Genomic DNA, 20,786 nt, shown 5'->3' on the forward strand with positions numbered 1-20,786 from the left:
GTTGAAGAGACGGGAAACAATGGGGTCCTACAGATAACGGGGACACCAGGCCAAAAAATCGGGAAGTTGACAAACCCTCAGGCAGGAGGCATCGGAGTTAAAGCAAGGCCATGTCGTCATCTTTGATATTTGATTAACGATTGACGTGCCTTGCCGAGAAGCTAGACAGGGCTAGAGATGCGAAGCGCACCCACAATGAGCAAACCTAGATGCGGTTGAAACGGGTGAAGATCTAACTTTTTTTCGCATTACCAATCAATCCTGCCGCACACGATCTCATTCGCTTTACCCACTCAGTGGGTGTCCCTGCATATCGTTACCACAACACGAGTCACAGCTCACTCGTGTAAGGTGGACCATCTCGCATTCCTGACGCGTGTGTAGGCTGCAGTCAGGCGGTCTTCCACAAAGTCAGTGATCGGTAGCTGGGAGTGATCCATGTTCGGCATGATGTAGTTGGCATGGATGCTGCTCCGCGGACTCAAGCGCCAAACTAAACGTCGATCCTGCCAAGGCAATTCTAAAGTCCGATGCTGTTCGGAGGTACATGCGTCAGTCGGTTGCATTAACAGCGCGGCCGGGTGCATATGTCGTATCGCCTATATGCAATGCTTATAAAGTTTCTATATGTTTGGAAGTATGCGAATATCCAGAAATGATCATTCTTGTACACAGACGCTCGTCCCCACTGTCAGAATCTGCCTGTTTGGGTGCTGCGGGTGTTGTACGATGGTTTGCTTATAAACGCAGGTGTGCTGGGAAATAACGCAACAAGCTCATTTGCATGGCCATGCGGCGATTGCACACGGTACGTGGGTATATTGGCGTCGGGATGCACGATCCGACGAGATTTCAAGGGGAGTCTATTCTACCTAAAGGGGTATTCGCTTTCAAGTCTGGATGTAGTCTATCGAATCAAGAGCCCACCGCTATGTGTCGGACGTCTAAAGCCTGGGTTCCTCTAGTCATGGCTTCTTCTCAATGAGCTGAGGAATATCCTCGGGCTTGTTGTTACCCTCCAAGATATTGTAGACAGCGGTGAAGAGTGGGAACTCGTCCTCCATACCCTCGGCCTTCAAGAACTCGTTGACCTCATAGGCAGTACTGGTGCCCTGGAGCTTTTGACCGTTGAGCTCAGACTGCTCGATCTCATAAATGGTCTTGCCGCGGGCGATGGCCATCTTTGCGCAGCGGAAGTTGCGACCGCCCATGCACGAGGTCACAACATCGGCAACACCACAACTCTCTTCAGTGAAGGTGCTTGTACGAGCACTCTCTCCGAAGAAGGCCTTGCCAAACTTGACCATCTCCAAGATACCGACACGCATGACCGCTGCTTTTGCGTTGTCTCCCCAGCCCAGGCCGTCCACGAAGCCTGCAGCCAGCGCAATGATGTTCTTCAGCGCTCCACCCAGTGAGACACCAGCGACATCGTTAACGATGTGTACGTGGAAGTAAGGGCGATGGAAGAGCTTTCGAACATTCTCGTGCGATAGAGGGGGGTACTCGTTGGGGAGAGCAGTCAGATGCGCCGAACGCTTACTGGGTTTCTTTTTACTGGGGTCGATGAGATCAACATGAGCAGTAAGATCAGTCTGCGAGGCACTCGGCGAGCCGCTGGGGGTAGGGTTGCGCGAGTCCATTGGTGGCGGGTCGTACGCTACTGTCGTCTCGGAGTACTTCTCTTGGGCAATCTCGGAAGCGATGTTGGCTCCCGATAGGGCACCGCAATAGATGTTGAGCGTCATGCCAATGGTCTCGGACATGAGTCGAATGCCCTTCTCGCTGACATCAACACCCTTTGTACAGCAGATAGCTCGCGCATATGGCAGAATCTTGCCGACCAGCTGCTGGCTTGAACGTGCAATGAACTGATGTGGGAGGACGAAGATGAGCATGGTCGAGTCCTTGCAAGAGTCGGGGAGATCGGGGTTGGCGACGACGTTGGACGGAAGCTTGATGTTGGGGAGGTATTTGACGTTCTCGTGGACTTTGTTGATGATTTGCGAGAGCTTCTCGGGCTTGTCGGAGCCGCTGTAGTGAGGCGAGTCTTTTGGGAAGGTGTAGTCCTCCTCGAACACCCACATCTGCACGGTCTCTTCGAACAGCGACGGATGCTCCCTGACGTTCTCGGCGACCAGCTTGGCCATGGTGGTGCCCCTGTGGCCGTTAGCTCTTGATCTCAGCGGCTGTCCATGGCTTGCGCGTGGGAGCCATCTCCCCTCGCACCGGAGCTGATGCAACCACATACCAGTTGCCGGAGCCGACAATCGTCACCTTGTGCTTACGTCCAGCACTGAGAGTCGCCATTTTTGTCGAGGTATACCGTCTTCTCTGAAGATTCGTCGTGTATGGAGCGTGGATCGGTTCTGCAACTCGCTTGCGCAAATTTTGGCGTAGGTGATGATGGGGAGTGACGTAGTATGTAGGTGAGCGGGTTGCGAACAAGAGGAGTCTCGAGACAGCCACGACCTTGTATTTATGATGTCTAGATGCAGTCAGTAGGGAAATGTCGTCTGCTCGGGGTGCGGCTTTCACCTGCTGTCTTGGTATCCGCCTGGCCTCGGCTTCGGAGCTGACTGTGAGCTTGTGATACGGCGATGCCGAAGGCTGGGCTTTAGTCAACAGGCGGGCTGTTGGCGGTGAGGCGTCGTGAAGTACTGAGCAGAGAGCGGCTCCGACGGTAGAGTCTACTTGATGTTGGGTCTAGGAACGATTTCGGAGACGTGCGTCATGTGGGCATGGGTTCAACTGCATAACGCTTATCGTTCTTGAGCTTCGAGCCGGCTGATCTACGCATTGACCAATAGGGCGACGGTCTAGCGCTACAGCTGACAACCATGGTAGACTACACGTCCCTGCGCAAACCATGGCAGTTGAAGATGCGGGGAAGACGCGACGCGTCCCCATGTACACAATTACCAAGCCTGCGCATCGGCACATGTTGGTGGATGTGATGCGCGGATGTGGGAAAGCATCACTGAAACAGAACTAGACAGCGCAATGGCGGTACTGGTAGTATTGGGTATTACAAGTCGTGTGTCCTTTCATAACATCGCATTAAGTATCCTCCTAAACTCCCGTCATCTCTCCTCAGCCGCCGTGAACAAATAGATAGCAGTGCAAGCAATGTGACGCCAACGTCGAAGCGCTGGGTACGCTATGCCGTAACTCCCGATATGTGGTATCGCCATGCGAGTATCCGTGACGCGAATCCATCCTCATTACCGTCCAACTGGGACCGGCCCGCAATCCATCTAGAGTATTGCCAGCTTACAAGGCGAAGCCGAAGAGGGCGAAAAGACCACCGGCAAGGGCAGGTGCGCCGTACATGGCGTTGCGGACGGCAGCACCCTCGGTGGGGGTAGAGGAGGCTCCGCTGGCGGCGGCATCGCCGGTGTTGTCTGGAGAAGAGCCGCTGTTGGTGGCCGAGGGGCTGCCAGAGGAAGCGGCGCCTGAAGACGTGGCGGCGGCGTCGAACTTCTCGGTACCGCACTCGGCGTCACGGGCCTGCTCGCACTCGAACCGGGCAGCAGCGTCGGAGCCGCTGGCGGTGACACACTGGTCGTACCAGTAACGGCACATCTGGCCCTCGACGGACTGTTCGTAGTTCCCCAGCGCAGAGGTGATATCAGTCTCGTTCCTGCACTTGCAGTCGAACTCAAGCGTTTGCTAGGCATGTGTTAGCGGAAGGATTGCACGTGGCCGTGGGTACACCAACAGAGTTGCAGTTGTTGCCCTGGCTGGCGACCGAGGACTGACCACCGCAGGCGGAGACGCAAGTGTTCTGGTTGGCGTTGCACCACGCCTGCTTGTCGTCCTGGGGCACCGTGCCGGGGTCGACGCTGCAGCATGGGATGGGGGTGTTGTAGCTGCCAGTCGAGTTCTGCGCAGAGGCGAGGCCGGCGAAAGCCGCGGTGGCGACGATGATGGAAGAGTAGAGCATTGTTGTGGATGGGGCAGAGAATATCAATGCCTGCGCGGTACAGAGTCAGCGGGAGATCGGCAGCGGTGGAGCGGGCGCGGGTTGGGGCTTGGGAGGAGCAGTGAAGGGGGCAATGGGCGCACTATATGGAGGGGGGCTTCGGGCGCAGCACAGGTGGGACTTACAGCGTGATTTAATGCTGGTTTGGGTGAACGGATAGAAGAGGCGGGTGTTGCTGGGGAGGGCAGGAATATATGCTGCCGCGCACGGGCTGGGCAAACAGCGCTAGCCGGCCGTGCTTGCCTCTAGCAGCTAGGGCAATTGCACCTCGAGATACGCTCAGACGCGATCAAAAGCTACCTGGGCGACTGATGCGAAAGCCGCCCGCTAGCAAATTGCTCATTTGCAGCGCCGTTGGGGCAAGGCCGAACATCCGGACGCTGTTGCGCGACCTCGGGCACGCAGCAGCAGCCTCGCGAGCAGCCATCGTCAGCGTCGCCGTGTGTGTTTCAGGCGACGACTGACGCCAAACCCGTCACGCCTCGGATAGAGCCCCCAGCCAGGCCCGCCGTGGTTGGCTGCGCGACATACCGCCCCGCGCCGATGTGTTGACCTGCTTGGCTCACGACAAAGGAACATGGTCGCAGGTCAACGCGCCTGTGCATCGCCTTCGCTGTGCAAACCCCATCGCCTGACGCGCACGGGGCTGCTCAGAGACGGTCAAGCATCGTCTGGCGGGCCGAGCTCCACTCCTCACCAGCGCCCAAAAACAACGGCTGCCTTGCACCATGCTCACCGCACCCTCGACGTCGCACAGTTTCAGATGCCATCGCATGTCGCAGCAGGCCCGGCGGCTCTCGAGCAGCAGAAACATGCGGCATAGCCACAGCAAACACGGCTGCCGTCGCTCGAGAATGCCGGATCCTGACTTCCGGCTGCGACTACCTAGCGTATTGCCTTGCTGGGTGGCCCGCATATGCTCACTTCCTCGGGCCGCACAGACGAACGACGTATCCACCGGCCCAATGCATATGGGCAGTCGGCACCACCAATCACGGCCCTTGCCAAATCTGCCTTAAAAGACGCACCATGTTCCTCGTGAAGCTATTCGCATTGCCATACACCGCCGCGCTGCTAGCTGCACCTTTTCCCCACCTCTGTCCCAAAACATTGTCTTGGTTGCGCCGCGTCGGATATAAGCCCGTTGGGCGGAGGGCGGAGAGGCGCTGGATGCGTCCAATGCTCCAAGCTTGTCAGACATGCCAGACATGGTGCCGCATTCTACATATGAGGCACGGTACGCCGTCTGGACGTCGCCAGCAGTGAACACTCGCCGTACAGTATTGCAACAACTCAACATCCGTGACACGTCGATAGACACTAGTCACTGGGTCGAGCATTGAGGCGTCGACGTTGCCCGCATTCGCTACCCCAGAAACACGATAGTCACTGTGGCGTTGCCAGTACACGGTAACACCTGTCGTAAGCCGATTACGCGGGTGTGCGACGCTCTCCAGCCGTTGTCGCACGCAGAACATTCTCGAGCCTCTTTTAGCCGTCTCGTGACGCCGTCTGCCATCATGACCCCCTCGCGGGACCGTACTCACTGCATCCGATGCGATCGAGTGGCGGCTCGCTTTGGAAGGCTGCATTCGGTTGGGCATGACCTGGTTGAACGCATGGTTCGTGCGCGCAGCAGCTGACCTATCGTCCCAGAGCTTACAGGAAATCAAACACCTGCTGCCATCGTGAGGGTTTGTGTGCAGCCTCATCTTTCCATCAGATATAGTCGCATGTGTGTTGTACATGCAGTAGCTTGCCCAAGGAGCAGCTGCAGGGTCGCTACTGCCTTTGCAGCCAAGATGATGTCACGACTAATGGCGCTTGCATTGTCGCTGTCACTGTGGCCGCAAACATTGCACACGCCACTTGAAGCTGACGCATTCAAAATCCAGTCGCACAGGCTATTGGACCAGATAGTCCTGTTTACCTGGGCATTTCGTTATGCGCCCCAAAATGCAGAACAACTACTTCGTCTGCACGCTCGGCCAAGCGGCAGCCCTGAACACCAATCCGAAGTCCTACCGAAACATTAGCGAGTTCCTCAGTCAGCAATCCCAGCATCATCCATTACTCCCAGCTGTTGGCTTTCCTATACCACGACCCAACCAGCGAGAATGGGACTACCGCGTCCTCTCGTTTGCAGACGTTGACCAGGGCACCAACGTCTTCGCCTCGCGCCTCACAACTTGCCTTGGCACATCTCGCAAGCTAGCGACTGTAGCCTTGTTGTGCCACAGCTCTCCGGAATTCCTCTTCACTTGGCTGGGTCTGATCAGACTAGGGTACTCCGTCCTTCTGATAGCACCACAATGCCAGCCAGCAGCCATCCTGCATCTCTGCACAGCGTGCGAGGTTACTGACTTCTTCTACGATGTTGCCCATACTGAACGGGCCCAGCAGACCGAGACGCTGGCAAAGGAACAAGGTACGCTGGGGCTACAAGTGACGCTGTTACCACTGAGCGGTGCAGAAGACGTTCTCGATGTGATCCAGACCCCACCAGAGAGTAGCGTCGAACCTCTTCACGTAGATGAAGGATCCATTGCGTACTTACACCACACGTCTGGAACCTCGTCAGGCCTGCCAAAACCGATCCCGCAATCCCATCGTGCGGCTATTGGCGTGCTTCCGCATCTCCCCAAGATTCCTGCCCTAGCATCCTTCACTACAACGCCCCTTTATCATGGCGGCATCGCGGATCTCTTCCGGTGCTGGACGAGCAATGCTATGATCTGGCTCTTCCCGGGCAAAGATGTACCAATCACAGCACGGAACATCTGCGAATGCCTGGATGTGGCCAAGACGTACGCGGCGACGGAAGGTTTACCCAAAGTCAAATACTTCTCATCCGTACCCTATGTACTTCAAATGATGGAGGCCGACGAGAAGGGTCTGCAGCTGCTCCAAGACATGGATATTGTGGGTGTTGGAGGCGCTGCATTGCCAGCAGAAGTGGGCGACCGATTAGTAAAGAGCCGTGTTAATCTCATCTCCCGATTTGGGAGTGCAGAGTGTGGCTTCATTCTGTCTTCATATCGCGATTTTGCCGCCGACGACGATTGGCAATATCTGCGGAACTACAACCCACCGAGATTGGTAGAGTTTGAGAAGCGCGAAGGGGACCTAGCAGAGCTTATTATCAAGCCCGGATGGCCACATATGGTACCTTGCAGGATCTTATACGACAAGACGACCGGCTGACTTGGAATAGGCCAAACAAAACCGACCGGACGGGTCTTTTGCAACTGCCGACTTGTTTGCAGCACATCCGACCATCAAGGACGCATGGTTGTACCATTCGCGAGCAGATTCGCAACTCACACTGATAACCGGAAAGAAATTCGATCCGGCGCCCCTGGAAGACGCTATCGCGACTTCTCCTTATCTCGACGATGTGCTGATATTTGGCAATAACAGACCCTTCCCGGGTGCTCTTCTCCTGCGATCAAAACAGTCAAGTAACATGTCAGACCAAGAGCTCCTAGACGCCATTAGAATACAAGTCGAGAAGCTGAACAGCGAAAGCCAGGACCATGCAAGGATATCGTTTGACATGCTCGTTCCGCTACCCCACCAAGATCAGCCACTCGAGAAGAGCAGTAAAGGTACCATTATCCGGAGAGCGGCAGAGTCCCGGTTTGAAGACGCTATTAACAGCGCATATGGCTCACAAGATTCCGACTCGTCACTTGAAGTAAGCGACGACGATGTGCCCCAGCATCTAATCGGCCTCATTAAGAGTATGACGGGTCAGACGGCGGAACTGAACAAAGACATAGATCTCTTTTCCTACGGTGTCGACTCAATCGCATGCATGCAGTTGAGGACACGTTTGAGACGCTTGATTCCCAATTTTGAAGGTCAGCTCCCGATGAGCGTCGTTGAGGACTGCGGTACCGTGCGACGATTGACAGACTATGTCTTACGGAAGAGGCATGGACAGAGCGACTCCGGTGGTGAGGACGAAGAGAAGCTGATGTTAGACCTGGTGAAGCAGTATGGCTCGTTCACGGCTTCAACACTGCGTACCGCTACCAATGGCTCCGTTGCGAAGAGGGGAGTTGACGAAGTGGTGGTACTAACGGGAGCGACCGGCGCGTTGGGAGCACACCTTCTAGACCTGTTGCAGAAAAGATCGGATGTTGAGGCTGTTTACTGTCTTGTCAGAGGAGTAGATGAGCATGCAGCAAGAGAACGTGTCAGTAAAGCATTGGAGCAGCGTGGACTGGTTAGCTTGTTGACCCCAGGAGCCGCGGATGGTAAAATCAAAGTCATACCGTCTCAGCTGAGCGAAGAACGTCTGGGACTGGGTGAAGACGTATACGAGTACCTCGCCGAGAACGCGACTTCGATCATCCACGTCGCCTGGACTGTCAACTTCCGCCTGAAGTTGCGCAGTTTTGAGAAAGATAACATCGCTGGTGTGCGAAACCTGCTCGATCTTGCCCTCAAGTCACAGCGATCACAACCTCCGCGTTTTACGTACTGCTCTTCTACTGCAGCCATTATGAACGGCACCCTCGACGCGTCTGGTCAGCTACCCGAGGTGGTGTCATCTGAGTCCTCATCAGCATCTCCATTGGGTTATTCGCGTTCGAAGTGGGTCGCAGAGCACATCTGCCTTGAAGCGCATAATCGGACGAATCTTCGCGGATGTATAGCAGTAGTCCGTGTTGGACAACTCGCTGGGGATTCCACATCAGGGGTATGGAACACAAAGGAGGCATGGCCCATGATGTTGAGTACCGCGAGACTCATCAAGTGCTTACCTGATCTCGGTGATGAGCCTCTAAATTGGCTGCCAGTCGACGTTGCGGCGAAAGCGTTCCTTGAAGCTGCCGGTCCTCGCAAGGAACATGGGGAAATGCCAGTGTTCCATGTATTGAACCCGCACCACGAACCAAGCTGGACTCAGATGTTGCAGTGGCTTCAGAAGGAAGATCAGTTTGAGATAGTTTCGCCCAAAGAATGGGTAGAGCGTCTAGAACAGGCTGGTGACTCGGATCATTCTGCGCTGAAGCTGTTGGGGCTTTGGAAGGAATCGTACGGCCGCGAACTGACAGAGAAGACCGCGCGACCACAGTTCTCAACGACAAAGACGAGCGAGTCTGTACAGGCGCTGAGGAATGTCGAGCCGCTGGACAAGGAGTACGTCGAGAGAATATGGAACTGGATCCAGGAAAATGTCAAGTAAAATCGTCCACGGGCGAAATCAGGAACGCTGGGCCTGAACGGATTCACATTACCTGCCGTCGCCGCGGAGTAAGCTTAGAATACCATCAGGCATCCAACATAGACCAGGCTAGAGAATTACATGGCGACTTCAACACGTCAATCGGTCCGTTCTCTGCTTCCCCGTGCGATATTACTCGAACGTTACGCCTGCAGCATGACATGTGTTGTGTGACGTGCCTGCCAAACGATCAAGTGCTTAGCCGCGTTCAAAGTGCATGCAGATGTCGTGTATAGTAACACACGACTGAACATGAAGGCTGATAGCAAGATACTATGACCGTGTGGGATATGGTAAGCCAACATCATACGTAGCTAATAGGAACCCTCAAGAGGATACACTCGCGAGATCTAGGTGCGCTCTGTGTGCAAAAACAAACAACGTAGTAGCAATAGCCCAAATCATCCTACCGTTCTACCAAGCCAGCCACCATGACACAAATCTACAACCCGCAGTGAGGATGCGTCATCTCCTCCCGTCGCATTCTCGTAAGCGACAAGGGAGCGCCAACTCTTCCACCCCGAACCCCCGATCTGTCGCCAAGCTTTTCTCGAATGCGAGTCACACGAGCTTGGCGGTGGACGGGACGGGTTAGCACTTTTTGGACTAGATCCACCACGGTGAAATTTAACCGGTAGGGGTGGACGGAATTCTAGGCAGCTGCATCCTGTTGCAAGTGTGGTAATGAGGGTTGCGGACGAAAGCTGAGAGCGGTCACCGCTGTGCAGATACCTAGGTAGAGCGCGCTTGCAGTCGATGTGGGATGGGGCTGAGATGAGCTGCGTGAGTGCGCACAAAGGGAATGATGCACTGCGCCATAATCACAACACATGTGAGAAACATGCTCATTCATGTCAGAACATCATCGCATGAACTGCATCGAAAATAAGTCGGCGCGCGCGGACTCCGGCATCCAAACAAAAGCTTGATGCAAACGGACACTAGCTAAGCCGCAAGATCGCTGCAACGGCGCGAAGCTTCGTTACCATGTTTCTAGACTCGAATCCAGGTCTTCGGTTCCCGACGGCCCCTGCGATGCAGTGACAGGTGCAAATCGCAAAGTCATCGAGTCACCGGTGTGAAGGAATGGGCGTCTGGGGGCGCCATGTTGGGGGTTCAGGCGGCCAGTGAGAAGGCGGATGACTCCGTGAGGGTGTTTGACGCGGACGAAATGTGGTGGCATGCTGCGATGGAAGCAGAGAGTCATCTCCGTGCACAGATGCCAGATACGATGTATGCGAGGGAGAATGGACCCCCCGAGACCCACTGGTACCAAGCTTTGTCCGGCAGCTAATTCTAGCGCCTTCGCAGCACGGAACGGGGGACGAAAGATTGTCTGCCTTCCATTTGGCAAGGAAAATGTCGGTTCCCTTGAATCCTTCAGCCCTAACTCCGCTCTCGTTACTTACCTCCTTTCTGGGGCCTGCAGAGTCAGGTAGTATATAGAGGCTGTACTTTCCGCCCCCGTGGTGGTTCTTGCCTGCCCATCTACCAACGAGTCTTCCGCTGCTTGTGTTTACTTACTCCTCGCACATCGACGAGCTAGGCGATTGTTGTTTGCTTCCTTGGCGACTCCCGGACTTGCATTACGACCACTCTCTTCTACCATCGCATATACACGACACGCTCACTCTGTGCCTTGCCCATGAGCGCAAACCAGCTCCGCCCGTCCAGCATGACGGATTCCGAGAAAACCGCTGCGCCCAGCGTCCAAGCTACCGTTACCGACGAGAAGAAGGGTGCTGTCGAAACCGTTGCTCCTGCTGCTGGTCTAGCTGTGGATGCTGCCCAGCCCATCGTTGAAGAGAAGACTTCGCGACCCAACTCAACAGCCGAACCAACATCAGACGACGACGACAACTTTGAATACCCCACAAAATGGAGGCTTACTGCGATTACCGTGGCACTTTGTCTAAGTGTCTTCTGCATGGCGTTGGTAAGTTGCCTCCTTCTGTAATCCCCGGTTCCACGGCTTTGGTACGCCATTGATCGACAGCGGCTACACCTGTCAAACCAACCCACGAGATCTGCACGTGAGTACGCGCTAACGCCTCTGTTTAGGATAACACAATCATCGCAACAGCTATTCCTCGCATTACAGATCAGTTTAAAGCGCTCAACGATGTAGGCTGGTATGGGTCGTCGTATCTACTGACTACATGCGCGACGCAACTCATCTACGGAAAGTTCTACACTTACTATTCCATCAAATGGGTATACCTCATCGCGCTCTTCATCTTCGAACTCGGCTCGCTTATCTGCGGTGTTGCGCCAAATTCGACTGCCCTCATCATCGGACGCGCTGTCGCTGGTGTCGGAGCAGCTGGTATCTTCTCCGGAGCCATCTTGATCATCTCGGTCACCGTACCGCTGCGCAGTCGCCCTACTTACATGGGACTCATTGGAGGCATGTATGGTATTGCGTCTGTTGCTGGCCCACTGTAAGTTGTGGAGAAGACGTTTGGATCTAACATCGACATGGACTAATGTTTGCTTTAGCATGGGCGGAGCCTTCACAGACCATTTGACTTGGCGATGGTGCTTCTACATCAACCTTCCCTTCGGTGCCGTTACCGCTGCCTTCATCATCCCCTTTCTCAATGTCAAGCGTCGTGGCAAGAAGATCACGGCTACATGGCAACAGCAGCTTCAGAAGTTCGATCTTCCCGGGACCGCGTGTTTCTTGCCGGCTATCATCTGCTTGTTGCTTGCGCTCCAGTGGGGTGGTAGCAAGTACGAGTGGAACAGCGGACGTATCATCGCGCTCTTCGTCATCTTTTTTGTCCTCATCTGTGGATTCATCACTATTCAGTGGTGGAAGCAGGAGGATGCCACCGTCCCTCCTCGTGTGTTCCTCAACCGCAATGTCTGGGGCAGCGCGTGGTTTGGTGCCATGTTGGGCGCGTCCTTCTTCCTCATCGTTTACTACCTTCCCATCTGGTTCCAGGCGATCAAGGGCGCGTCTGCAACCAAATCCGGTATCATGAACCTCCCCGCCATTCTGGGACTTGTCATCATCTCGATGCTTGCCGGTGGTGCCGTCACAGCTCTGGGCTACTACACTCCGTTCATGCTCACGTCGTCCATCCTGATGGCAATTGGTGCCGGACTTTTGTCAACGCTGGAAGTCAACAGCGGCTCGCCGCAGTGGATCGGCTACCAGTTCATCTTCGGTGCTGGTGTCGGTTTCGGTATGCAGCAGACCCTTGTAGCTGTTCAAACAGTCTTGCCGGCCGACGACATCCCCATTGGTACCGCGATCATGATGTTCACCCAGACGCTCGGCGGTGCTCTCTTCATCTCGGTCGGCCAGAACGTCTTCACCAACCAGCTCATCAAGAACCTCGCCAGCATCGTGCCCGATCTCGATGCGAGCATCGTCCTCCGTACAGGCGCAACCGAGCTCAAGAACGCCATCGACCCCGAGTACCTCGGCGGCGTACTAACGGCCTACAATCTGACTCTTACCCAGACATTCTACGTGTCGGTTGCTTGCGGTGCCATGTCGATTGTCGGCGCGGTGTTCGTAGAGTGGAAGTCGATGAAGGGCAAGCAGATCACCATGGCTGCTGCTTGAGCGAGTCCCAAGACCGGGGACTTTATTTCAACCTGATGTGATGTCTTCTTGGGCGTCTAGATGCCTGTTTTGTATGATACCCTTTTCCAGCGGCATGTTAGCACCAGCATCTTGCAGCGAGCGCGGCGTTTGTCTTTTGGCATATACATTGTAATAGACGAGTGATGAATGGGAGAAGTGATAGACACGGCACTTTGCTTTTTGGCCTGATGTGCTGGCAAAGGCATGACGACTCTTCGCTCTAAGAAACCTGTAATTGAATAGATCAACACAATTGCATTAAACTCTTGGCCCGGTCGTTTCACAGCCACCAGCCACACCCCGAGGGCTTGTCGAGCCGGTCCCACCCGCCGTGACGTCAGCCCGTTTGTCGTGGTTTGACTCTTTTGGGACGTCACATGCAAGTCCCTTTCCCACCCAGGACGGCCGAGAAGAAAGTGTGTGGAGCCGGCAGCTGACATGGGCGAATCAACGCAGAGGGCGGCTGGAGAGTCGGTGCTGGATTGGTCGCGCGGGCGGTTGGTGTTCAACGTCGTCAGGCTTTAGGCTGATGCTTAGCAAGGCTTGTTTTTTGCAGGGTCAAGCCTCCCACTGGCGATCAACACTCATCCTGCGCTGCGCCCGCCTTCGATTGCGCGTTCGGCGCTTCTTTTCCCAGCCTTGCATATTCTGCTGACACCCGCTCACGCCATGCGCCTGCAGACTGCGCTGCTCCTGCGACGATATACATTTGACATCCACTGCTAGCTGGCCTCTGCCGCGCGCCACAGTTCCGTTGCGCCGAGACGCGACAACAGCCGGCAGAGCCCGCACGACCCGCCGTCTTACAGACAGAGCCACCGTCGCGCATCGCAGCCATGGCAGAGGAGAAGGAACCGAGGCCTGAAGCCGCGCAGAACGGGCATGCGCCGGTCGTGCCGGAGAAGGAGGGCGGGATGGACGGCGCTGAGAGCGAGCCCCCAAAGCCGCAGAAGACGGATACGTCCGGCAGCAAGAAGAAGGGCCCGGAAGGAGGCTTCGACGACACGCCCATACCGCGCGCGCCGCCCGGCTATACCGTCAAGTTCACCCTCCACCGCGCCAACAACCTCCCGCTCGCCGACATCAACACGCTCAGCGCCGATCCCTTCATCATGGCGCAACTGTACACCGGCCTGCCCACGCGACACAAGGAGGACCCGCCGTTGACGCTGCGGACCCCGACAATCCGCCAGAGCACCGATCCCGTGTGGGACTGCGAGTGGGTGGTCGCCAATGTGCCCTCGTCCGGCTTCAACCTCAAGTGCCGCATATACGACGAAGACCCGGCAGACCACGACGACCGCCTCGGCAACGTGCACGTTACCGTTCCCTCCATAAACGAGAACTGGGGAGGCATACACGACCAGACATACCCGATCAAGAAGCGCATGGTGAGCAAGCGGGCCTATGCGCTGCGTGCCATGGCTGTGTGTTTCGGCAAGGCGCATCACATGAACGGCACGCTGAACGTGAGCGTGCAAGTGCTAGGCAGGACCGAGGATGAAAATGGGGGGCGCGCGTATACGATTGGACCGCAGTTCTGGATACGGCACTACTCGCCGCTCTTGGGACGCTTGCTCGGCCAGAAAGAGCCCAACAACGATGGCCGGGTGTCGCGCAGGAACGGCAAGCAGAAGCCCGAGAAGTACAACTTCCAGTCGAATCAGATGCAGATGCGCGGTCCGGTTCCCGAAGCCATGTACCATCGCTACGTCGAGTTCAAGCCTTTCGTTAAGAGCATGTTCACCGCTAAGGGCGTGCGAGGATTCGTCTTATCCAAGGCACTGCACCACCAGCACGCGCGCGTATACAACTTCGATCACGCCACAGAGTTCAAGGTTCTGCCTGCGCCTTGCAAGGAGTTCACGCAAAAGTTCCTCGAACTAGTCCACTACGATCAGGGTGGGAGAATCTTCACCTACGTCTTGACCCTCGATGCGCTCTTCCGATTTACAGAGACTGGTAAAGAATTCGGCATCGACATGCTGAGCAAGCATACCATGCACAGCGATGTGGCAGCTTACGTAGCATTTTCCGGTGAGTTCTTCATCAGAAGACTAAAACACAAGGACCGCAAGCCTCCGGATGAAGGCGGGAACAACACATCCCACCCGCCAGGCGACATCGACGGCGGACCCCCCAAGGAAAGCCCAAACAAAGACCCAGCCTACTACGAACTCGTCATCGACAACGACTCTGGCACATACCGCCCCAATGCCAAACTCCTCCCTCAGCTCAAAGAATTCATGTCCCAGAACCTGCCTGGCCTACACATCCGCACCCTCGACTGCCAAGGCGACGCCGAGAAGATGGAAGCCATGAAGTCCGAACAGCGCGAGCGCAAGAAGAGGGAGGGCCAAGCTGTGGTCTACACTCAGATCAGCAGAAGCAGCAGTATGAGTAGTAGCGACGAAGAGGAACTGGATCGTCTAGAGAGTGAAGGTCAAATGGCGCCCAAGCATCTCAGACACCAGGTTCAACGGGAGGCCGAGGCGAGAGTCGATGCATTGAAATTCCATGCTAAGGAATACCGCCCGAGTAATAACCACGAGGGGTGGAGGGGCGATGGCCATCCCGCTAGAGCCGATGACGGTGAAGTGGACAAGATGAGGCAGGAGAACGGAGATGAACCGGTGACATCGCACGAGAGCACTCAATCTGGTGCTAAGAGCTAACCTGCATACTCGACTAACGTCTATTCCTTTTCGTCCATCTGTCATCATCACGTCTTGTACATGGTCTCCTTGATCTGCTTCCCAGCATATTCTCTTCGAGCATCCGAGCTTCTGCTACATTAGTGTTTTTTTTTTTCGTTGTGCTTTCTTGAATTGCATCTTGTCCGAGTTGAAAACGCTTGCAGCTGAAGAGAGCCAGAGAGAGAGGGAGGAAACATTACATACACGGACACTCTCTCTACCCCGAGATACCCGCCATCCTATATTCCTGTAGTAGAAGAGCTTAATTTCCTGACATTATCAAATTATTTGTTATCATTGTAACGAATGCTTTTCCGTCTTTGTTAAACACTACGCATGAGCCCTGCCAGCCGTGAAGACTCTACATTGGTTCACCCAACCACGCGTTCCTCACACCCACTCCGGCACCTCAACCTCCGGCTTACTAACTCCAAACCTCACTGCTTTGGCATAATACTCCAACAGCGCTTCCCCTTCTTGTCTCCCCCTCTCAAACTCCTTCCTCAATCTCTCCCTCCCCTCGCCAAACAACCACACCTGCTCCCCGCCAGCACCCATCCGTTTTCTCATTCCCCGACTGTAATCGAGCGCGTGCCGGACTTCTCGGCGGTCTGTGGCCTTGGCTTTGAGCGCGATGTAGGCGGTTAGGTTGATGAGGACGGCCAGGTCGAGAGGCGTTGTCAGGGTTGTTGGAGTGGTGGCTGCTGAGGCGGAGGAGGTAGTAGAGGTCGATGTCGAGGTGGAGCTTGATGCGGTAGACGAGGGATATTGGGGCAGATCATGGCCGGTTTCGCTTCTTAGGGCAAGGAAGACGCCGGTTGTCAAGGCGGCGTGGATGTAGGTTAGTGGAAACTTGTTTGTGGCTGTGTGCAGTTCGAGGCTGCTTTCTAGGGCACTGGATAGTGGGGTCCAGACTTGGAGTGGGGGAGCGCGGGAGCTGTTGGTGTTGCTGTTGCTGCTGGTGCGTTTGGGCGTGGAAGAGGACAGGGTTTTGAGGACCCAGAGATGAGCGTTCGCCCATTGTTGGGGTACGTTCCAGTTGGTTTGTTCAGACGCGTTGTTCAAGCTCGTTTCGAGTAGACCGGGATATGCAAAGAAGTAGTCTCTTATCGCGCGGTGGGTGTAGCTTATCCTCAGGCTCTCGGTACTGGCGTGTTGATCGGGTGGTGTGGTGTCGAAGATGGTCAACATTCCTTTACACCGCTGTTGGGTGAGGGTCTGCATGTCTTCGACTCTCTTACTTATCTCGACTGCTGTCAAGGGCCGTACATCTGCGGCTAGTGTTGCTGACGTCTCGGCTGTGAAGGCAAAGGAGAAAGGAAGGATGGCCGGGCATATGTCTTGATGTGAGAGGAGGGCGTGCAGTTTTCCAACTGCTTCGACGTCCTCTGGAGCCATTTTGCTGAGCATGTGGGCGAGCAGATCGTCCAGGAGATAGGGAAGCCCCTCTGCGCGATCTTTCAGGACGAGAAAATCAGAGTCGGGCTCTAGACTTTCGAAGAGAAACGTGGTGGCGAGTTTCAGCCACAGGAACACTCCTGAGCTCTTTTCAGCGAGCATCCCGACGATGTGTTCTTCCTCTTGGCCGTCCATCTTCCCTCTTAGCGAATGCAACTTTGGTTCCTCGCCGAACGTTCTGATCAGGTAAGTCTGTATATCATCTCTCGTGTATTCCTCCAGTACCATCCTAGGCTTATTCTCAAACGCCGAATAGAAGACTGGTGAGCTCCGGGCCGAAAGCAGGAACTTGACGTTGTCTCTCCGCGAAGTGCTGAACACGAGGTCCATCAACTCCTTCGGATAGTCATCCGTCTCATCCAGCCCATCGATCATGAAGAGAAACTTCTTGTTCGCATCGCCGACCAAGCTCTCAAACGCTGCTTTCAGTTCCGGAAAAGTGAACTCGTGTAGGCCACCAGCGTAGGATTGGAATGCATTCCAGCGATCGGAGAACAGGTTCTGCATAATGACCCCGTCTTCTTCCAGGGGCCCAAATATCATGTCCTGTAAGCTTTCGTAGATGATGGCTCGCAGTAGACCAATGGAACTCTTCTGCAGCTCTGTCCCATTGTTCCAAAGAAAGAACCCAGACGTGATGCCGGGTTTCTGACCAGACCACGCCTCGAGATGTGGGAACAAGAGTGGATTGCGGAAGAGATATTTCATCAGAGTGGTTTTCCCTGAGCCCGGTTTACCTGGAGCCGTTGTAAGAAGACATTCAGGGATCGAAAGACGGAATAGTAAGAGATGAAGACGCACCGGTGAGCCAATATATTTCTTCGCCCCTCGTATTAGTAAACCACTCCAGCAAACCGCCAACCTGTCTCGAGCCGTCTCCCATCACCCACTCGAACCCTAAATCGACGGAACTATCGATGCTATTCATCCTTTCGTCCATCTCCTCGAACCACAGCCTCTCGAAGATGGTAGCGCGGAAGTATGCTTCCTTCTCCGCCTGGATGAGCGCATCAACCTGTTTGGAAAACTCCTCTACATCCTTCTTCTTGCTGCTTTTCCAATCATTGCTGTGGATCATATCGAGGGTTTGGTTCTGCCACTTTTCCCAATGCTTCGTGTGCACGCCTTCGTCGCCGCTGAACAGAGCGAGACCAGTCTCAATGGATTGATCCAGATACTGGCGCATAGCGAGCAGTAAACTCGTCTCAATGTCGCGACGAAGGGCACGGTACTTCTTCTTTGTACCTGTCACATTGGCCTTCTTCCACACGCCGTTCAATAATGCTTCGCGCGCAGTAGGCCATCGCGGGTCACCAAACTTTCCCTTCTCTTGCGCCGCGATTAGCGCGTCGATGAATGAAGCTGTCAGTTCCTTGACTAGCTCAGCATGCTTCAGCAATTGCAGCGCTGCCTCGCTAAGTTTCTTGGCTGCTTTTGCGCTCTTTGCTGATTTTTCGTCGTACAGCTCTTTGAGCTCAGAGTTGTCAATTAGGTCGGTCAGGCGATAGAGATTGTGTATGGTATCTTGTAGGAAGGCTGCATTTTCGACGAGCGGTGTTGTCGAAGGTGAGCTTGGCTGGAAGATGGGATGGTCTTTGCGTAGTGCGTTGATGGAGAAGTCGATAGTTTGGATGAGCGCACTTGCAAGGCCGACCGCCGGTATGGGGCGCAACATACTGTGGAATTGCTTTTTCGCGGCACAGCAAAAGCCTAGTCGCGACGTCTGAGCCTTGTGACCCTTTTGATATGCGAAGCGCATGTCTGCTGCGCCCCTAAGGCGTATGCGCACAGACCAAGTTCACTGAGGGCCTAATCCAGGGTGCGGGCGTTTCAAAGTTCAGCGCACGTCGATCTTGCCGACACCACGACCTCCCGCGGTCGTCTCAGGACCGAGGTACTAAGGTCAGACCGTATGGTGCCTTCGCTACGACGACGTCGGGTTGGAACGGTCTTACCTGCCTAGCTATGATGCCACGTTGCCGACTCGACGGCTTCAGCCTGATATTGCGTAATATCGCAGATGCGTAAGAACGCCGCGCCAGCAGTCCGAGGTTGAGAAGGCTCTGTGCTCTTCAATGGCACCAGAAGTTTGAGACTGAGCCGGACGCTTCTGACATGGTAAAGATAGACTGGATCTGCATGGGTTGACGTTTGCCTTGCGCCTACTTCCTCCGTCCTGCCCGGCGCAGTCGTCCCTCACCACAGTGGACCGCTAATCATGACGTTCAATAAGAGTTTCACCTCTTTCTTCAGTAGTCCAGCATGGACAAACCATCGATATGGATTTTGGCACTGCCGTTGGTGTCGTTCTCTCGATGTCTTTGCTAGAACTCACATTGTGCTAACAACATCGACTGTCACGGGGGATACCTCTGGAATCCATAACAGATCCACCTCTAAACACACAACCCTCTCGTCATCTTCCATGCTCTACTTTAGCCAATAGCGTTGGCGTCGAATCTCTCTTCTGGCATAAGCTTATGCTTTTCTACCCAAAACCTTCCGCCACGCAAACTCCTCCCTAAACCCTAACAACTCCTTCATCTTCGCATTACAAACCGGACTCTCCCTCCCCCTCAACCCAGCCAACACTTCCGTCTCAGGACAAGCCTTCCTCAACCATTCCTCACTGTTCCCTTCTTCCTCCGGCACCGTAATCTCATCATTGACCGCATTAAAAATCTGGAACCCCAACCCATCCGTCTTCAAACAACACTGCACCATATTCCCCAAATCGCGCGCATCGGTATAACTCCACGCATGCACCTTGAAATCCCGAGGCCGAGTCAAATACGCCGAGAACTTCTTGGCGTGGTTTTCAGGTTCTATAACTGCGGAGATGCGCAGGCAGTAGATGTCTACGCTGGGAAAGCGGCGGGCGAAGGAGGCGGCCGTGGTTTCCATGCAGAGTTTACTGGTGGCGTAGACGTCCATGGGGCTTGTGGGACTGGTTTCTGTGAGGGGAAAGTGCGGGTAGGAGACGTTGCCTTCGGCGTAGGTGATCCCGTAGGTGGTTATGCTGGATGCGAGAATAATCTTCTTGACGCCGAGTTTGCATGCTGCCTCGATGACATTGTAGGAGCTTAGGGTGTTGATGCGGTAAGTTTCGTTGTCGGGGAGGCGCATGGGTTGGGGGATGCCTGATAGGTGGGTCGGGTTAGTCTTGTTGAGAGTTTGTTGCTGGAGTCAAGTGATGTTTCCTGATTCCCTGCTTATTTGCAGGATGTCTAGAGGTGAGATGGAAAATGATACGTACCAGCGAAATGTACGACTGCATCTGGCGTCTTGACTGGCTCCATAAAGGGTTCACTAATCTTGAAGTGGCAAGACAGACTGTTGAAGGCTTGCGCCCCATCTGTGAGATCGGCCTTTAGAGTGTGTACATTGGGGTTGTCCAGAGGCGTTGCATCCACGTTGAGTATCTCGTGGCCGAAGGTAAGCAGCTTTTCAATTACATGGCGTCCTGCGACTCCAGAACCACCTGTAAATACTATTCTCTTGGTTTGTGAAGAGGCCATCGCGCAAATGCGTGGGAATCTGTGAGATGGAGCGGTAAATGAGATCCGACGAAGGCGTTTATAAGTATGTAAATAAGGAACAACCAGTCGTAGAATTCATAGTGCTGATCGTCAGGTTTGTTGTTCTTGGGCGGAGCTTCCCCGCTCTAGCTTACGAAGCTCTAACCTTGTTGGCTCTCTTGAGTGCCGATGTGCATGGAGTCTTGATGGCCGAATCTAGTAATAGTGCGCGGACATGCAGTATACTAGTAGCAGAAGACCTGGGACAAACTCATACCGGTATTGGTACATTCAT

General features: G+C 54.7%; 8 protein-coding genes across 8 annotated transcripts; 3 read left to right on the forward strand and 5 right to left on the reverse strand.

Moving 5' to 3' along the window:
• Positions 1-965: 965 nt before the first annotated feature.
• Positions 966-2,310, reverse strand: J4E83_007403 (Glycerol-3-phosphate dehydrogenase [NAD(+)]; the record flags this gene model as incomplete). The annotated part of the gene is made up of 2 exons (XM_049334307.1): positions 966-2,160; positions 2,252-2,310. 2 exons carry the CDS (start codon positions 2,308-2,310, stop codon positions 966-968), a joined length of 1,254 nt encoding a protein of 417 aa, XP_049186649.1.
• A 963-nt stretch (positions 2,311-3,273) lies between these two features.
• On the reverse strand, positions 3,274-3,946 carry J4E83_007404 (uncharacterized protein; the record flags this gene model as incomplete). The annotated part of the gene is made up of 2 exons (XM_049334308.1): positions 3,274-3,672; positions 3,722-3,946. 2 exons carry the CDS (start codon positions 3,944-3,946, stop codon positions 3,274-3,276), a joined length of 624 nt encoding a protein of 207 aa, XP_049186650.1.
• Positions 3,947-5,941: 1,995 nt separating this feature from the next.
• Positions 5,942-9,182, forward strand: J4E83_007405 (putative NRPS-like protein biosynthetic cluster; the record flags this gene model as incomplete). The annotated part of the gene is made up of 2 exons (XM_049334309.1): positions 5,942-7,150; positions 7,200-9,182. 2 exons carry the CDS (start codon positions 5,942-5,944, stop codon positions 9,180-9,182), a joined length of 3,192 nt encoding a protein of 1,063 aa, XP_049186651.1.
• Positions 9,183-10,896: 1,714 nt separating this feature from the next.
• MFS1_2 (MFS sugar transporter) lies at positions 10,897-12,798 on the forward strand (the record flags this gene model as incomplete). Its single annotated transcript, XM_049334310.1, has 3 exons — positions 10,897-11,157; positions 11,283-11,662; positions 11,721-12,798. The coding sequence occupies 3 exons, from the start codon at positions 10,897-10,899 to the stop codon at positions 12,796-12,798; spliced, it is 1,719 nt and encodes a 572-aa protein (XP_049186652.1).
• An 857-nt stretch (positions 12,799-13,655) lies between these two features.
• Positions 13,656-15,494, forward strand: J4E83_007407 (uncharacterized protein; the record flags this gene model as incomplete). The annotated part of the gene is made up of 1 exon (XM_049334311.1): positions 13,656-15,494. One exon carries the CDS (start codon positions 13,656-13,658, stop codon positions 15,492-15,494), a length of 1,839 nt encoding a protein of 612 aa, XP_049186653.1.
• Positions 15,495-15,905: 411 nt separating this feature from the next.
• On the reverse strand, positions 15,906-17,681 carry J4E83_007408 (uncharacterized protein; the record flags this gene model as incomplete). The annotated part of the gene is made up of 1 exon (XM_049334312.1): positions 15,906-17,681. The coding sequence occupies one exon, from the start codon at positions 17,679-17,681 to the stop codon at positions 15,906-15,908; it is 1,776 nt and encodes a 591-aa protein (XP_049186654.1).
• Positions 17,682-17,733: 52 nt separating this feature from the next.
• Positions 17,734-18,648, reverse strand: J4E83_007409 (uncharacterized protein; the record flags this gene model as incomplete). The annotated part of the gene is made up of 1 exon (XM_049334313.1): positions 17,734-18,648. The coding sequence occupies one exon, from the start codon at positions 18,646-18,648 to the stop codon at positions 17,734-17,736; it is 915 nt and encodes a 304-aa protein (XP_049186655.1).
• An 803-nt stretch (positions 18,649-19,451) lies between these two features.
• Positions 19,452-20,491, reverse strand: J4E83_007410 (putative secondary metabolism biosynthetic enzyme; the record flags this gene model as incomplete). The annotated part of the gene is made up of 2 exons (XM_049334314.1): positions 19,452-20,113; positions 20,230-20,491. 2 exons carry the CDS (start codon positions 20,489-20,491, stop codon positions 19,452-19,454), a joined length of 924 nt encoding a protein of 307 aa, XP_049186656.1.
• Between the last annotated feature and the right edge of the window lie 295 nt (positions 20,492-20,786).

This window comes from Alternaria metachromatica, assembly GCF_023757995.1.
Source record: "Alternaria metachromatica strain BMP 0045 chromosome Unknown scaffold_18, whole genome shotgun sequence".
NCBI classification, from domain to species: Eukaryota; Fungi; Ascomycota; class Dothideomycetes; order Pleosporales; family Pleosporaceae; genus Alternaria; species Alternaria metachromatica.